The 18,528-nt window shown below is 54.3% G+C and overlaps 2 protein-coding genes across 2 annotated transcripts; one reads left to right on the plus strand and one right to left on the minus strand.

Moving 5' to 3' along the window:
* Positions 1-581: 581 nt before the first annotated feature.
* Positions 582-1,652, plus strand: CkaCkLH20_03011 (uncharacterized protein; the record flags this gene model as incomplete). Its single annotated transcript, XM_038885730.1, has 2 exons — positions 582-924; positions 1,081-1,652. The coding sequence occupies 2 exons, from the start codon at positions 582-584 to the stop codon at positions 1,650-1,652; spliced, it is 915 nt and encodes a 304-aa protein (XP_038748929.1).
* Positions 1,653-5,014: 3,362 nt separating this feature from the next.
* Positions 5,015-6,655, minus strand: CkaCkLH20_03012 (uncharacterized protein; the record flags this gene model as incomplete). The annotated part of the gene is made up of 4 exons (XM_038885731.1): positions 5,015-5,640; positions 5,862-6,089; positions 6,153-6,290; positions 6,445-6,655. 4 exons carry the CDS (start codon positions 6,653-6,655, stop codon positions 5,015-5,017), a joined length of 1,203 nt encoding a protein of 400 aa, XP_038748930.1.
* Positions 6,656-18,528: the final 11,873 nt, after the last annotated feature.

The following is an 18,528-nucleotide window of genomic DNA, read 5'->3' on the forward strand; positions in this document are numbered from 1 at the left end:
CGAGGCTGATAATCTGTGCTTCTCTGCCACACGACAACGGACGGCCAATCGGGAAGAAGTCTCCCAAGTTCTTCTCTTTTGTCTTCTCAGGGGTCTTGTTTGCAAGAGTCAGGGGAACTGATAACGCCGTGGCTTTCAGCCTCGCGACACGGCGGTTTTCAGGAGCTCAGAGCGCGGCTTCGCTAACAAAACATGCAACGCGCCCTGTATCAAAAGTTTCAGGAGCTTGCCAGAGCTTCCCCTCCCCCTTCCCCCCCTTCTTCGACGATGGGATCCCGCCGGCCACCATAAGCATGCCGGCCACTTTTCTCCTCTGTTCCCTCCGTCTCTCTTCTTTCATTCACGCTTTTATGTTCTCCAGAACCTAATCTTGTTACATGTTGCATTACCTGCAGTCTTCGTCCTAACCTGCTCCATCCTTGCATTTTCCCTTTCAACTTGCTCAGGTAGTTGATTTTCTGAGCTCGCCTTCTCTTCTTCCCGACTCTTGTGACATTTCAAGCGTTGGAAACAAGACAATCGTCCGCTCATATCCATTCATACCCCTCCCCCCACCTGCGACCTGCGACGAGATCATCATCATGCTGTCAAGCTTGACGACCAAGATCGCCCTGAAGAAGGTGGGCCTGAACAGCAAGTCCTTCGACTTCAGCGGCGGCGGCTCCGATACGAAGTCCAAGAGCGGGACCAACCCGGGTTTGGATGACGTTGCCGAGAACTCCAACGGCGGCTGGCCGGGTTGGATGTCGATGAAGTCCCTTCCCATCACCGTCGCCCCGTGGTTCTCCCCGCCCCCGCCTCCGGTCCCCGTCGCCGAGCCGCCCAAGATCGGCGACCTCGCCCCGTTGGATCGGGACAGGAAGCTCGAGTTCGGCCGCGGCAAGCCGGTGCTAGTCGTCTTCTTGCGCTGCGTCGGGTGTGCATGTACGTCTCATCCGTCTTACCATCCTGCACTTACACAGACCCTCCCTCACCTGCATGTCCGTCTGCACCAACGAACCCTCACCCCCATTGGAAACCTCTCTCCCGGATCCCATGTCTCTCACGGTGTCTTGCTTAAGCTAACGTCGGTGGATACAGTCGCCCAAAAGACCTTCCTCGCCCTCCGCACGTTGGCAAACAGGCACGCGAACAACCTGACCTGCATAGCCGTCTCCCACTCCTCGCCGGCCGCCACCCAGAAATGGATCGACCTCCTCGGCGGCGCCTGGAACGTCCAGGTCGTCATCGACGAGGACCGCGCCATCTACGCCGCCTGGGGCCTCGGGCTGGGTTCCGTGTGGTACGTCTTCAACCCGACCAGCCAGGTGCAGGGCTGGAAGGAGAAGGGCTGGCTCGGCGAGAAGGTCGCGGGCGCGATCCAGAGGACCGGCACGGGAGGGCCGTCGGCCAGTGCGGCGGCGCCGGGGGGCTTGCAGAGGAAGGGGACGGGGGCGAGCGGGAAGAAGGGGGCGCCGCCGCCAGCACCCGGTGCCGACGGGATGGACGAAGCGGAGGAGATGGCCGGGGCGAGCACGGTCATGGGTAACAAGTGGCAAACCGCGGGGGCGTTCGCTGTTGACGGCAGGGGGACGATAATTTGGGGAGGCAAGGCTCTGAGGGCTGATGATCCCATGGACTTGGATGCCGGTGTTGCTGCGTTGGGCCTGTAGGGTATTCCTGACACCATATGGGACAACAGGAAGAACGAAGGATAACTGGATTGGTGGTTCAATGTGGGTAGGCGTTCTTGGTGGCTAGTGACTTTCGGCAGCGTTCAGATCTTCTTTCGTAACTGGATAAATCAAACATCATGACTTCTTCAAGTTGGCTACCTGCCGTGAAAAACGGCCGGTCAGTACACCCCGATGTTATTGTCTTGGTGTGTTGCCACAGTCTGATGATTTCCAGTGAACCAACGAGACTGTCACAACGTACTGCGCGTATCAGGACGCACATGGCCCGGTTCAGGTTCATATCGTCATGACAAGTTCAAACACGCAGGTAAGTTGGGTTGGTTGGTTGGCTGCCGCGAAGTGGATATACGAGAACGAATCGACAAGGTAGAACCTGTGAATATCACCATTTTGCTTCTGGCACTTTTGATCAACTCGATAGTCCAGTCCGCATAAGGAGACTCCGTGGCCAACTGTAAGAAGATTGACTCGATTCAGCTTAATCCAACCCTCATAGTCAACCGAGAACAGAGTTCCCTAGGGGATCACAGGAGTTTAGTTTGTTGGGAGGGCCAAGCGGATAGTTCCTATTTTCCCCTGTGATCGTGGTTTTGGTTGTGCCTTTTTGGCCTTCCTACTGGATCATGCTGGCTCCCCTTCGACACTAAGTAAGACGCAATATCCATCTACCTTAGAATAGATTGTGTTGTTTTTACATATTCATGAGTTTAGTTCACGAAGTGACCAAGTTCTGCGATTTTCTGGGAGTGTGGACTGGAGTTGCCGCGGCCCGAGTTGAAAACGAGTTGATGCCAACGACCAACGAAAGATAGAACTGGTGATGACTACGACCAACACGAGAACATCCTTCGCGCGGCTCAATGATCTGGTGTATGTGATTTGTCCTCTGTGTGCCACGGGGAATGAGTTTCTTGGGGCCCAACTGGTGTTGGTGGTCAAGTCGACAAACAGTGTCATAACAAGCAACATCATCCTAACACCGATCCAACAGAACTGGTGGTTGGTTACCTTATGCAGAAAAGGAGAAACACCCGTGGACCATTCCATATCCAGAGAAACCCATCTAGCGGACCAACGACAGGGTCCAACGGGGAACTCTTCTCGTCGATACTGTCTAAACCATATCAACCCTCCCCGGGATCACAACAGCAACTAGCTGAAGCAAAGCAACTACAGCTCGATCCCGCTCTTCCCGGAACCAACAAAACGACCAATAACGTTCATCACATGCCAAAAAGTCCGATCTCCCATTCCCCTCATCCAGAAAAGGCGTAATCGGGCGTTTGATGGAGTTCCATCACCGTCACCGTTACCATCACCGACCTTGATGGACCGAACCGCAACATCATCGAGATCCGAACCCATCAGGGTTGCATTTACAAACCATCATCGACTTAAGCCCCCCAATTCCAATACGTTTGACTATTTCCCAAGACATCAAGGTTAACAACTAAAAAAAAAATACCTAAGAATAACCAACTCCCATCAACCACTCCAAAAATCAATTAAACATCAACCCCCCCCCCCCCCACGTGGCACCCCAACTCTTAATGAACCCATCTTAACCCCTTCCCAATCAACTGCTTTACTGAGAAGAGCAAAAACCCTAAGCCACATTTCCCAAACGCAAAAATAAATAAAAACAAAAGTGCGGGGGCCCACCACCTCACTTTGGGGGCCGGCCAGCCGGGCGGCGGAACCTCCCGCAACGCCACAACCCGCGCGCGCGGCGGCGCGCCCGCCAGCCCGGTTCGCACCGAGGTCAAAGTGGTGGTGGTTTGTTTGGTTTGTGTGTCGAACGTCCGTGTGTTTTTGCGTGATTGCGAAAATGTAAATGTATGATGTCGGACGTCGGTCGGGCTTTGAGGTGTGATGCATGCATGCATACACCACACAACACAGTCAATCACATCATACCTCCCCGTCCGAGCGGTTGGTTGGTTGGGTTTATTGGCTGGGCTATTCGATGGAAGGATGGATGCCGCCGGCAGGATCTGTATCTCGCGTCGGGCTGGGCCGAAGGGGGCTGTTTGTTGGCCGGGCCTTTCGAGGGACGGCCGACTTCGATCTTGTTTCTACAATTGCAAATGTGGCAAACACTCTGTCAGGCTAGCCGACCGGCGCGATGTCTTAGGCTGACCGTTGCTCCCGAGATGTCGATGGAAATCTGCCCGTGTCATCGGCGAATAACACCTTGCCGACGACGCAACGTCCAAGGTTTAGCCGAGACTCAAGGTTCGGCCCTCGGCGGGTTCAACCTCTGGTCTGTCACACCCATCCATACCGATGTCATACCAATGGTACTCGATCATATTGTCGAAGCCGAATGAAAACAAGACGAACCGAGTTGGGGGGATAAAAGCATGTTTTCATTAAGTCGCCGCTCCAACCCGAAGCACGCACGCAAAGAGTACCATCCCGTCCGTCCATCTCATATGATCTCTATTCGCCCCAAACCCCGTCTGGATATAGTCAAGTTCCCTTCTCATTCCCAGATCAAAAAGGCGTCATGTCCTATTATGACTCGGTAGGTGCCCGTGCCTGGAAACCGTACCGAGTGCTGGAAAAGACAGAAAACTCCCACGACCGACCTCTGTTGAAGATCCCCAAGCAAGAAGAAAAGTAGGAAACATCCCCCCAAAGAAACACAACCGGTAAACACCCCTGATCCCAAACCCCTGTTTTTTGTGATTTTGTCGCCGTGTGAAGAGAGAGTCGTCGTTGTGTGCTGTGTCAACTCCCCGGATGTGCGTTCCCAGTCCCAACCCCTTCGAGTCAAACCAGTATCGGAATCCACGCCCACGCCAATGTATGCTCGCGATTCGAATCATAGGTTGCCCTCCGACGCTTTTTGGCACCCGAATTCATCCCATGCCCAGCCCCGAAGGACAACTTTCCCAAGAACAAAAAAACGTCGTCCCGCTCCGTGCTCGCCGTCGCCAGAATTCCCAGATCATCCGAAACATTCCCGAACGCTGTGATTCCCGCCCGAGCTTGTGGTAAACCCCGAAGCAGCAGTAAACCCCTTTCCACGCCCGTATGACATGCATCTTTTTCCCCTTAGCAATACTGTTCGACTCCGTGGTTGCGAATGCGGTCCCTTCTGATGGTGTAAAAAAAGAAAACTCCTCAATAGATGCCAAAAAGACACCCTCACTCCGAATACCGTGTCGCCCGAGGTATATATCAAGTTTTCCGTGCCCGAGGAAATCATTCGAGACCGAAACCAAACTAAGAAACCACCCACGCAAACGGTTCATTCATCGAGCCCCTCGTTCAATCTGTTACTGCGTCGTGTCGCAATCTCGAAGGGCGGTCGTCAGATCGGGAGTTGAGATCTAGCCCCAGACGCTAGCAGGAGGCTGGCTCAATCCGGACGACTGAGGGCCCCAGACACCGTTGCCACGACCCCAGCCACCGGGGGAGGCGAGGGGAGTGGTCGACCGCTTGGAGTTGGAAGCACCAGTCGGGGTACCGGACGGCCGAGTGCCGATGGGAGCAACGGTTTGCTTAGATCCCGGAAGCTCCTGGCGCGGCGGAGAACCACCCGGCGAGGAGTTGTTGGTGCGGGCCGCAGCCTGATTCACGGCCGACTCGAAGGCACTCTTATTGCTGTTCGAGACGTTCGGCTGGGGGCTGGCGGTGCTGCCTGCGCGAGAGCCCTGCTCACCGGGAGGGCCGGCGATGGGGCCGGGACCGTCGGTGGCAGAAACGGGCGTGTTGGCATCGCCGTGAGGAGGCGGTCCGCGGGTGACATCGTAGGTCAAGGGAGACTGGCCACGGATGCTGGAGGGACCACTGTGTCCCGGGACGCCAGGGCGCACGGCACCAGTCTCGTCCACATAGCCAGCCTTCTCGGCAAACTGGCCCTCGCCGTACAAGGCGCTCCGCTGCCGAGCAATCAGCTCGCGAGTCTCCTCCTCAGACATGGCCTTGTTGCCGTAGGGGATGTCAGAAACGAGAGCTGCTCACACATGCTGGTTAGCCTAACATCCTCTGAAGTGCCCAAGTCTTACGTGAAGGGGGGTGGACGGTCTTTCAGGGAGACATCTCGACAGTAACATGACGGGGCAGCAGGATGTTGCATGATGGTGAAACCCCTCGGCCTGAATTATCTATTTTTCTTCATTGCAGTCTCCCCTTGGACGATGGAGTATGCGTGCTATACAGTAGAGGGCGGCCTACTTCGCTGGTATTGCTGCTCAGTGTGGAGGTTTCGCAGCTCCCGCTCCCGTTGAGCGGCCATCCTTCTCTTGGCCTGCATCATCTGTTCCGCGTCGTTGGATCCCCGGGAGGACTGGTGGCGCTGGGAGGCGTAAAAGTTTTGGAGGTTCGAGTTCGGGTGGCCTCGGGCATCATCGAACTGGTTCATCGAGTGCGGTCGCGGACCGGCTCCAGCTCCCATGCGTCCGGCTGCGAGGTGAGGGTTAGCAGGGGAAGGCCGCGGATTTGCCCGCCAGTTGCGAGCAGACTTACTGAAGTCGAGGGACTTTCTGGCGGGACCAGGACCGGCAGGGCCCATCTTGGGGCCGCCAGGGGTTGGGTACTCACGTCGACCGCCCATTCCGTATGACTTCCCGCTCTTGGCGAGATTCTCGTATGCACGATCAACCTCTGTAGGCCTGGCAGTCAGTGTCCGCACCACATCTAGAGTATCATCTCGTCAGCAGGGTCCTTCCTGCGCGCGACGACCGGCGGGCACGAGTGGACAAAATCACCCGCACCGAACCGGCCGCCCGTCACGCGCTGGAGGGAACAGTAGACCTACCCTCGAACTGGTAGAAGAATGCGAAGTCGTCCTGAGGCGTGGGGCCGCTGGCACCTGTTGACGGGAACCTCGAGTCAATTCCGGCTTCGGGTTGTTGAAGTTGGCGCTGCGACGGCTGGGACGACTCACCAGCACGAACAGGAGGCGCCTGGTGTTCCCAATTGTTCGGGCCGGGATTGGACCATTGAGGGTTGTTCTCGTAGTAGGACATGGCGAAGTCGATGGTTCAATGGGAGGTGAGACCGGAAGACCGACGGTGTGGTTGCCTTGAGGGAATTTAGGACTCGGAGACAGGAGATAAAACCTGGGTCGTCGATGTCTTTGATCTTGGAGATCGTATTAGTTGAGATGTACTCAAAGCGACGTTCGAGGCCGAAGGCGCGGATGGGTAGCCTTGGAAGAACGGTGTCGCGAATGGATGGGTGGAAGGCGCCGTGGTGTCAGGGGAGAGGCCAACGGGGAGGGACAGGGAAAATAAATTTTTTGGGTATGGGCGGCGCCGCGCTTAAATGTCTCGCGGCTTTTTTTGCGCCGGGGGGTCGCAACGAACAGACAGGGAAACCACTCACCAAAACCAAAACGGGGAAAAAAAGAGGGACGGTGTTGTTTCCAGGTGTCTTTGCGCAAAGACTCCCGAGTCAACGGCCGGCGATGTTGGATGTTGCAAAAGCAAAAGAGGTGAGCGTGTATGTTTGGCTCGGATGTGCGAAAGGATCTTCGAAGTGAGTGAAAGAGGGAGAATTGACGGAAACTTGGTCAACGACGGATGGTGGCGGCGACGACGACGTGTGCGTTTTTGGGGGGGAAATCAGCGGCGAGGCGAGGCGAGTCGAGTCGAGAGTGGGAGAAAAGCGACACGGCGGCGAACTGGCGGGTCGAGTCGGATCTGTGCCTAATGGGAGACGGTGCGGGCGATGCGGTGCGGTGCGGCCGGGTACCTAAGGTGATGTAGGTGTAGGTGGGCAGGCTGGAGCAGCAAAGGAGCTTGGCCGGGATGGGATGGTCACTCTTTTGGGTTGTTTCCAGGGTGTCTTGGGAGGGAAGATTCGCAGAAGCAGCAGAAAGCAAAAGCGCAAGGCAAGGCAGGGAGAAGTTTACAAAGAGAATGAAGAAGATGATGATGATGACTTTTTTGTCCGTTAGTGCAACTGATCCCGGGTGGCAGGAAAACTAGAAAATTAAGGAATAAAAAAAGGCGAGAGGTCAGGGAAAAGAGTGGGAAAGCGAAGGAAGGCACACACCTCTCACTCTCACACCTTACACCTCAGGTACATGAGGTACTGTACGCAGTAGGTGGAAGGTACGGATGGTCAGCCAACACGTGTGACAGAAAGGGCAATCGCTGCTGCGTTGAACGGAGCAGGCTTGCGCTTCAATTGGACTTCGTTTGGCAGCAGCGCAGCAACAGGACTCCAGCCAAGGAAGGAAGAGTGGAGGAAAATACCAGCAACATCAGGAAGGTAGGTACACCGTACGAGCAGTAACTCACTCGTAAGGCAGGAACGAGTGGTTAGGGGGCAGGAAGTCGCCAACTGGGAAGGCGAGGAACACCAGCACAGCGAGCGAGGGAAAGAACACTGGGGCAGAACGACAGGGCGACACCACACACTCCAAATGGGACACTTTGCCTTGCATTCACAGTGGACGCCAACACGCAGTACGGATACACGTCGCTACTTGGATTCCAGGGTGGAAGTGGAAGTCGAAATCGAAGTCCAAGGGAAGGGACGTGATGGTGTTGGATGTGGATGGGGAAGGGGAAGAGGGAGGGAGGGTGGAAGGGGTGTGTAACGAAATAGTTGCGGGAAAGAGCGGCCTGGGACCGACCTGACTGGAAGGAACACCTTGGGACGTGGAATTTGGGACCGGGGGGTAAGGTAGGAACGACTTGAACGGCACGCTAGGAGCTGGCGTTTCTGGGAAGGAAGGACGGGGTGGGGGTGGCCGAACGGGAGGAAGGCACGATACCTCGTCCACTTGCCTCCAAGTGTACTATGGTACGGATATGCAGTCAGGTATTCATGGGAAGAAGCTCTTTCTTTTGTTCTTTCTTTCTTCTTTCCCTCCCGAAGTTTCTGCATCTCCTTCAACAGCTAGGTACATGACGAAGACTTGCAGCCGCGGTAAAGTACTTTACTTATTCAAGATCCATGTCCTTCTCACCCGTCGACATCGTGATATTGATGCACCCAAACAACCGGAAGACGGGGCGGCACTCGAGGCAAGGACGGGACCGTGAAATGGCCGTTGCCTGCCCCGGATTGCTCTCCGGGCGTCAGTCAGCTAGCTGTATGGACTCCCTATCGCTCCGTGCCTAGGAATTTTGCAGTGTCTGGTGATTACTCGCGGACTCCCAACACGCAGCGAGGGAGACTGTCGCGAACATGGCCCAGGCGAGACGATATGAGACGAGACACATGGACGGCACGTACAGAGCTGCCGCAGACTGCAGAAGAACGAAGAACGGGTGAATTGCGTCTAGCAGTCTTACTGCCCAGCATAATCAACTTGCATTTCGCCTTTTGGAGGTGGTAACGCCCTTGGATAATCACCATCTTGCCGTCTTTTTCATCTGATATCCCATCTCCAAGTGTCAGGACCTTTACCAGCTTTGCAGAACACCGCGACAACGGAGCTCGGCGGAGATGGAAGTGAGGGAGCAAGGAGCAGGGGGGTAGGGGGCGTGTCGTCAGAAAAAAGGCCGAGGAAGCTTGTGGAGGTGCTCCTCTGTCTGGTCAGTGACCTTTGACGTTGGACCTTGCTCCCTGTCCGCTCCAATGAACGAGATTCGATTCCCGCCTGTGGCCAGCCCAGACGCCGTCCGCCGCCTGCAGCAAAAGCAGCAGCGCAGCAGCCTCGGGGATAATTAGGATTTGAATATCGCGTGGGAAAGACGCAATCAGTTGAACATAATCTCTGTGAGAGATCCATCAGCAGAGTTCTTACGCGAACAAGGATTGACTTCATGTCGACAGCCGATCCACTGGAGATTAAGAAGCGCCGTGAGATTGAGATGATGGCTATCGCTGTGTGTAAGGTAATTGTCTATTCGCCTGCCCCCTTGATCGAATCTCAGATTCATGCCTCCGACAGAGTCCATCTGACAGAGACAAACATGCTTCATCTCAAGGGGGGAAGTTACTAATGAAAAATAAGATAAAAAATACTTCCGCAAGGCAGAGACACCGCTTCAAAGACAAGAGACACAAAAAAAAAAGGACAGCAAAATGACGGTTACAGTGGTCTGTACCTTCCTCTCGCAATATGGTTCTCCATCAAAATCTCCATCCGTGCCTTAGCGCCGTTTCGACTCTCCTCCGTACTGTGTCGGTACCTCTCTGTGTCTTGAGTTTCCCGCCCGCGTCCTCTCTTTCTTCTCGGGCATTCCCATCCGCGTCCGACTCCAAGTCTCCAACGTCGTCCCTTATCCCTTGCACCATTTCCCATTGTCTGGTCGTTTGGATTTCTCGGAACCCTGTGCTGGCAGAAACGGAAACACCAGAACGCCCAGAGCCAGGTACGAATACAACCGTCTTTAACCCCAACTCCACTTGGCTTCGGGGACCGCCCAACATCTCGACGACCCGAAATAATGAATGGGCCGTATGTGGACCGATACGTGGGGAGCACCCCGGTCAACCACTTAAACCTCAAGCCAACGAACACGCTGACGCTGACGCTGGAGATGGAGCTGGAGCTCGATTTCTGAGGTGGATGGCAAAGAGGTAACGCAGGTATCCGTATCCACGCATTTGAATCTGTACCTTACGCTGATCTTTCAGTGAGAACACTCGTGGAAGGCGTGGGCATCTTTTTTTCGCTCTCTCAGCTGCCCCCTAAGGCTTAGTCATACGTGCACACTCTGTACCCAGGCACCTGAGGTAATCAGGAAGCGACGGTAGGAACACACCCTGCTTCCTGTTCCTTCCATCCGCTACCGTTGCCGCTGCCGCCGCGCTCACACTGCATGGCTGCACCTGCAACGAAGACATATTCGGGAACCCAATTGAAATTGTCCAAATCTCCAGAATGCAACACCTCAAGGCTGGCCAGGCGTGGCAGAGCACCAGAACATACATGCGGATACGGATGCGCGAACAAGGGGGGGGCGTAAGAGTCGAGACACCACATGCCTGCCTTCAACGGCCAGCACAGACAACATCACACACTCCGCGGATACATACGCAACCCAGAGCGTCCCGTTCTTCTTCCAATACACCACCCCGAGCTACGCAGCCCTGGCGGTTGGAGCATGACTTCGCAAAGCAGGTTCACAAACCTTTCCAACGCTCATCGACTCCGGGGTTTTATATATCCGTTTCCCAAACGCCTTCGACTACTTTTACGGCCTCAAGTCGACACCACATATTGAACGCTTTCGACTGAGCACCCAAACCCGTCGACATCATGGGCAAACATTACTCCAGCTGGACAGACGTCAATTAACCCCCCTGCGTCTCCTATTTCTCGCCATATTCCGGAGCAAACCACAAGGCCACGGCCGAGAGCTTCTTCTCACCACCACTTTCAACCCCGGTGCTCTCAGGTGGACCGGAATTTTGACCCCTGCAAGCCCGGTTACGGTTCTTGTGGCACGTCAAATGTCTCTTTCGCGAGCCTGCAGATAACCCCTTTTCCTAACATTGCAGTTCGTCTTTACGGCCTTTACACTGCAATCATAGCGACTTGCACGGCCTGGCAGCACGGTTTCTGTACCCTATGAACGACCATGACGCCTGCCGCCTGCGTGATGCACCCCCGAACAACCGGCTTGTCATCGTGTCGGTAATTAAGTCTCTGGCTTTCCCCATCTTGTTGGACGGATCTAGTCCAGCGGCTGGCCGGCTACTGGCAGCTTCGGGCCCAGCAGTTACGTCAGCTGAAGCCCAGTCCGGTTTCCTCAAGATGCGATTTGGTCGATTGACGTGTCAGATGGCCGCTCTTCATCTTGAGCTACCCAAAAGTGCGTGCTTTGAGCTCTGGGGGCCGTCCTAGCCTGCCTTGCCTTACCTTATCCACTAACCAGGTACAGAGCCCTCATTCAACGACCTCCCTTACCTCACCTCCAACGCTAGAGGTACTGTACATTCAACAAGCAAGCCCATCAACATGGATATACCCAACCTATGCCGACCACCTTTATGGCAAAGTCCATTAAGCTGGTTTGGTGTAGCCGCGGGCTGCCTCTCGGATCTTCAACAACATCAGCCAACTTCACCTTGCTGGCTCTTTGTGGCTCATTCTCGGCTCCTCTGCAGTCACTCAAGACCAAGGAATCGAACATGAACGGTCTACCCCGCACAGTACTTCCCTCAGCCTGAAAACCGCACATGATCTTGGGACCCATTCGGCCTGCCGTCCAATGGACCGACTCTCCCGCCTTCTCCACAAATCACGCACGAGATTGAGGTGGGCTTCGCGGGATTCCGTCGGCAACGGAGTGCGGAAACATGTCTGCAGCTCTCGCACCGGCCCTGGTTGAGCGGCCAGCGAATTCAGCAGAGATGCCGCTTTCTCGGTGGAAAGACGGCCAATATTCAACCGTTAATTAATATCGACTGCCTGGTGCCAGTATGATCTTCGACGTCGCCGCCCGGCCACACTCCACACCGCAAATCGCGAGCGTTCTAGAAGTGCGGACAATTGTCACCCCCAGCACCCCGGTAGCGGCCGCCAATATCTGCAATCACAGATATCGTACACCTCATCTGTCGCCGTTCGGATTCGCCCCCTCTTCAGGCTCGCGCAGCGGCCCCGGTCCTCCTTGCGCAAGCAGAAGGTGCCCTGAGCTCGACATGAGCCAGGTCCCCCAATTTCCATGGTCCACACTGCAATCTTCCCTGATCCTGGAAACCTCAAGCTTTTACGATTCAAGTCCAAGTCCACTGCTAGGCGGCTAACTACGCTGTCAATGAATCACCAAAACCGTGCGATGTGATCAGACCATTGCCGGCGACACGAGATTCCAATGTCCGCGGGGTTTGCCCGTCGTTATCTCCAAGGCTAAAACGTCGAAACAAGTTGGCGATTGTCTTCAACTCGGACCGTGGTCCCGAGAGGAAGCGGCCGTCGGCTTCCAGAACGTCAACCCGCAGCACTTTCGGTACCGGCTACGCATCAGACGTTTCCGAATGGGAGCTCAGTCTGGGGAGCGACGACAAGGGCTAAGCTCATTAAGTGCAGAGACATGTGTCTTGTAAGTCCCGGATGTAAAGCAATGGGCGCCTTCGCTGTCGCTGTCAGAGACACCGCAAATTGCTGCCGTGCCGTCATATCTGCAACCTGTGCAGCCTGCAGCAAGTCATCCCACGTCGACGTTGGCTCGCATACGCAGCGCTGCAGGGCACGAGGGCTAGCCCGCTGGCCGTTCGCTTTAACTCAAGTGATCGTTCATGTTTTTGATGTCGGCGGAAGATCAGTGGCTTTGCGGCAAAATGTCGGCATCAATGACGGCGACAGTTCGAACTGGATGATTGAAGCTTGCCGATACTCTCTGGCTAGTCGTCGGCTACCGGAGTGCCCCTTGATGGGCGAAAAAGCACCGTTCTACTTCTTGAAACTTCAATGGAACAGTTTCTAACTCTTTCTCTGTCTCCTCGGGAAGTGGAGAACAGGTATCATCCCTGAACCTCCTCCGTCGGCAGCAAGTCGTCTTGGCTCTCCGCCAGGTTGGGTCCTTTTGCTGCTGGTCTGGTACGACTTTTTCTTCCCAGCCGAGAATTCCTCGTCCCCGGTGCAAAAGGGCACCAGGGAGGGCGATGGCACTCGTTTGACCGATCCATCATGCCCATTGGATAAACCGCCCATCACATCGGTTTTCAAGACGACGTAGAGTTTTGTCTCTGTCTCGACTTGGGCAGCTGAACCCGACGATCTGGATGGTCTGATGACAAGCTGTCGCTCCTAAAGCTAAGGACTCATCCCGTGTTACTGAACCTTTCATGCTTGATTTCGGAGAACGTCATGACAGCCTGTTCCGCCTCTCGGACAGAAGGGTGTTCTGCGTGGCAGGCATCGGCTCAGCGCTGTGAGTTGGCAGGCGTGACCAGCTGCACGAAGTAGGGCGATGTCCTCTACAGTAAGTAACATCGCTCGCACATGGTCTCTGCCGGCGCCAAAAGCGGCTTTTCACTCACAAGCATCCGGAAAAGAAGGTTTGGTCTCGGTACATGTCACATCGAACTCTGGCTTAGCTATTCTGGGAAAACTCCTGGCATTCACCTTTCTCGATCGACTTTCATCCCAACGATGCCGAAGGGAGCTGCGCTGTTGATACGATGCAGGCCGCGAGATCTTGTAACACAGTCTGCTGCCTACCCAGCCAGGTTTCTCAGCTTCCAAAGATGGCAACACTAGCCAACGCCTCTGTCTCCAGAAGCCTCAATGCCAATTGGATGGGACGCGGGATGCCACAGGACGTTGAGCATCTCTCCGAGTTCGCGCCGCTGACACCCGCCCGAATGTGGCCACCGCAGGTCACGCGCTGCTCAGGTGCCCTCGTCGTTCTACAGCCTACGTTGAAGCACCAAGTGTTCAACGTGCCAGGGCCTGGATCAGCATTTGGTAGTGACATGAGACTAACAAAGAGACATGGCTCAAGTGCAACGCCTCAGCCTCGAGCCCAAATGGACGAGGACAACGACCAGACAAGATGAGGATGACAAACACCAAGCCGAATTTGGGATGAAATCCGGCGCAACGCTCCAACAGCCCGTCTCTTTCCACAGGCGCTGACGAAATCCTGGTGCTGTGGCAGCGAGAACATGGGTCCAATCCCACCCGGCTGTCCTTGGACTCGCCGCCCATTGACGACTCGAATGAAGCACTAATGCTGCATGTCACCAGTTGCACCGGAGCTAATTTTATGGAAGTGCTGCAAAGGACACGACTCCTACGAGGCGCTGATTGGCATGCGCGAGTACGATCGCTAGCATTCAAATCGTCAGCTTCGCCTTGTCAGCAAGATGAGGGTATTCTCGGTCTTGTTCGCTCCGATGTGTTTGTGCTCCGAAGACAACTATCAAGGTTTCCGGCTGGAATTCGCGCCGGTTCGGATCGAAAGCCCTCCACATCCGGCCGGATATTAACGAGGCGGTGCGGACCACAAGAGAAACCCGATCCAAGTGCCCGACGTCACCCTATCTTATTCACTATGAGCCACCCACAACAGAGGGTTTTTCTCGGAACGTCAGGTACGTTTATCTGTGAGGCATCGATCCCGGGTCGCGAGACTTGTTGCCGCCAGCTCTAAGGTCATTGTTGGAGTGCCACACCTCAAAAGCAGGTAGATGGAGAAGCCCTGTCGGTGGTGACCACCGGAAGGACAGATGGCCCCCAAGGTTGCAAAACACGCATGCGCCGACATGCAGGCTTTTTCAACATGGTGCTTCGGCGTCACACTTGGATGGCCACTCACACCTACGATACGTAACACACATCGAGCGCTTGGTGTGCTGCTCACAAACTGCGGCCAACATGACGGCCGTGTTTGTACCGTTTCCACCACCGCAAATCTGGTAACGGGCCTCCCGGTGAAGAATAAGGCAAGGACTGCAGTCTGTTCCGAGTCTCCGAGTGTGTTATCCGTAGAAGTCCAGAGAAGGCGGGGTCCGCCAACACATCACTTACCGTGCCGATATGCACGCACACATACACACACATTCGTCCATTGACTTCGGACGAACCCGGCTGATGACATAGTTTGTGTTCGAGAACATTGCTGGTTGGGCTATTCCTCTTTCCCTTCCCCGCGTCAACTCCATGCGAGCATTAGCCGTGGAACGAGCCCTCCATAATCCTCCTGCAAGCTGCAACTGCGTTCTGCAAGGCGTGGTATGTGGCATTTGCCAAGGACAGCCGGTTTGACGTCAACTCTTTGACGAAGGCACTCAGCGATGTGCTCTATACCGGCGAGATCCCACTTTGAGTTTGTCGGACATGACGAATTCGGTAACCTGATACCCTATCGCCTAGCATCGACATTTAGAATCATTTACCAAGCCATTGGAGATACCATGGCGTGACCAGGCTGTAGCTTGGGCGGTTTCTGAGAGTTGGCTTTCGATGACCTTTTTTCTTCATGCCACTCAATGTTGCTCGGAACACGTGCTTCCGTCGGACATGAACATTTCATACCAACAACAAACTTCAAAAGCTAGAGCCACCGAGCCTCGAAGATGACGAGCTTGTGTCGGCGTTGGCTTGACGTGTTGCTTTGTCATAGACTGGAAGGGACCGAGAAGAGAGCAGCTTCTTTCTTGAAGGTGAGAAACTCCTCTCGCGTCGATGTAGGATGCAAAATGAGCGCCGTGATCTTTGCCGGGTTGTTGTGCTAGTATATCGAGTCCGAATCTGACCTCTACCGTTGCTTACGCTCCTTTTGCGAGGCCACAACTCAAGCAACGGCCGGGTCACGCCGGTGGATGCACGGCTTGCGTGAGGTACTGGGTCTTCTTCTGCTGGGTCTCCGACTATACGCGCTTCGTACACATCAGTGGGTTCTTCTCCTCGCTGGCAACTCCACCAGGTGTTTGGATACGATATCCAACGTTGTTGAGAGTCTAGATCAATATGGGCTGTAAGGGATGTCTTTTCTTGGCGGTTCTAGCGGGACGGCAGTACCGACTTGAGACTCCTTGGCTTTATATACTGAGTTACTGTTCATATCTTGGAAGAGGATTCGCGGCCATTGGTTCGTGTACAAGCCAGTGAGTGATACCGCGCGATGGTTGTATCAGATTCTGCTGTCTTTTACGGACCAGAACGAGTCACTCGAAGCGGTATGTAAATTAGCTGCCGCTCGCATGAGGGAGAGTCACGTCGTGGTCATATTCACTCTTCGTCTTCGTCATCGCCGTCTTATTTGAGAGAGGGATAAGAGCCCAGCGGAGGTGTACCGAGATCAACTGGTTCCTATCGGAGAGGGCCGGGCACGACAGGCCGCCGGCTGTGTTCCTCCGATGCACTTGAGCTCTTCCGTACAGTCCGAACCCCGACAATCAGGACACACCTGAACAAGCAGAAGGGCCGCTTGCGAGTCCTCAGCATCTGGACATCGAGGATTTATGTAAGAGTCTGTCGTGAGATAGAAGTCAAGGGGTGTTTTGCGAGATATATAAGCTGGTGTTCTAGGGCAATACGAACACTGACTTACGCGCAAGCATGGAAACTGCCGATCTCCATGTGACAATGAAACTTCGGGTTTGTTCCGATGGCCAAGTTCGAACATGGTGTGCAAGCTGTACGACAATCGAGCTTTCCATGCTCGGCGTAGGCAATTTACTCTAATTCTATTTGGTGTATCCTGCTGGAATAACTACCGGAAGATGAGTAGGAGTGACGGGTACGGGGAGGGAGATTCAGGGGTGGGATTGATTGCGTACCTCAACGTGCCTTATAGTCGTCGCAGTTCTCCTTTTGCAGAATGCAGCTTGAGAGTTCAAAGAAAGCAATTGCTTTCTGGCCCGCCTCCGCGAAGAAGAAGAGGGAGAAGGCGGGCTTTTGGTGCTGATAACGTTACCATTATTAGGTAGGCTTATATGCTGGGTTGCATGTGCTGCTACCTCTCACTAGGTCGATACTACCTAGATTCGATGTGTTGTTTCCCAAGATAAAGGAGTTGTCCACAGTGTTGGTATGGAACCCCTACCACTTGAGGTGGACATTTTGCTTCAACTACTTTCCTGCTTATTCTACTGGAATGACTAACAAAAGCCGGACGAAAGGGACGAGAACGGGAAAGAAGGTCCGCGGGTGTGATGTATTATGTTGCGTAGCAAGGCGTGCCCGGCGAGGTCGACAGTTGGCAAAGTTTGCTGTCATATATGATGACCAGAGAATGGCCTTCGTCAGACAAAACAACAGAGACGGGCTTGCTTGGTCGAAATACTTAGCTGCTTTGGGGATCATATAGATTTCTAGATAGTTGAGACTTTGTCATTGCGACGAGTTGAACCTGGCGGACTCTATTTGGCTGCTGGGACATCCTATAACTACTGTTCTGGCATACTTCCCATCATCTGTCGGACAATATATGAGTGTGCCAGTTTTGGGTATGCTGCTTCTTCTGAGGCTGCCTCAGCTTTGATGAGGGCGGCATCAATGCTCTGGATGATGTTTTACCGGTACAGGAGACGCTGGCATTCTTTTGGCATCCTCGCAGGGTTGCGGTTTGGAGGTATTCTGCTGGTATAAGACAAGGGCCGGGGTGAAGGAAGAAGATTATGCTGGATGATGAATGTGACAAACGTACATTGGTTCAACCGATGACTAATTATCAAGAGTGTACCCGCGCAACTTGTCGATACGTCTATGCCTTCCTGACCACGACATACACAGGTTTGCTACCTGGTAGAATCTCGTCAACTGCGAATTACTCTTCTATTTCGGCTGGCGCTGGGATTGCTACCGCTCCCCATGTCTTCTTATAGGCTCCCGAGACCATTGGGACCATCGAAACCAGGCTCGGTTGAAATGCTCTTGAGCCATATGGGCGACCTCGCCAAGCCTGCTCGTAGGGGTCGAGCAGACAACCCGCGAATACCATCCAGACCATCGGTCTTTATGGTTGCTGCACTCGTCGGAAAAACCGCAATATTTCTTGATTTTCAGAAACCAAATACTCCCGACGAGAAGGATAAAATCGGGATAGTCGGGTGGCTGCGTCTCGCTTACCGTTTGCTTCCAGCCTCACTCGTCTCTTCACAGACGTCAGACATCCTCCTCATTGAGAGCCCATTAGGGAAATACGCAGAGTCTTTCGACTCTGATGATGATATGATTTCGCGATGAGAGAAGTACGGAAAACGTAAGGAGGCAGGTAAATCAAACGGGGAAATAAGATAGAAACAAAAAGAAGAGGAAGAAAAAGCCCCAAAAAGTACCACCGGCGGGACTTGCACCCGCAACCTTTGGCTTAGGAGGCCAATAAGCTACTATTGCTCCACGGCGGCTTTGACCGTTAGACCATCTGGTCTTTTCTATTTGTTGGAAGAGGTGAGCGAGACGTCACGTCAAGAGGGCAGGTGTGCGGTTGGGCAGTTGGATGAGAGGGAAGGTGCAGCGGGAAAGAGCTCAGGCTGCACC

Source organism: Colletotrichum karsti (genome assembly GCF_011947395.1).
Source record: "Colletotrichum karsti strain CkLH20 chromosome Unknown Scaffold7, whole genome shotgun sequence".
Taxonomy (NCBI): domain Eukaryota; kingdom Fungi; phylum Ascomycota; class Sordariomycetes; order Glomerellales; family Glomerellaceae; genus Colletotrichum; species Colletotrichum karsti.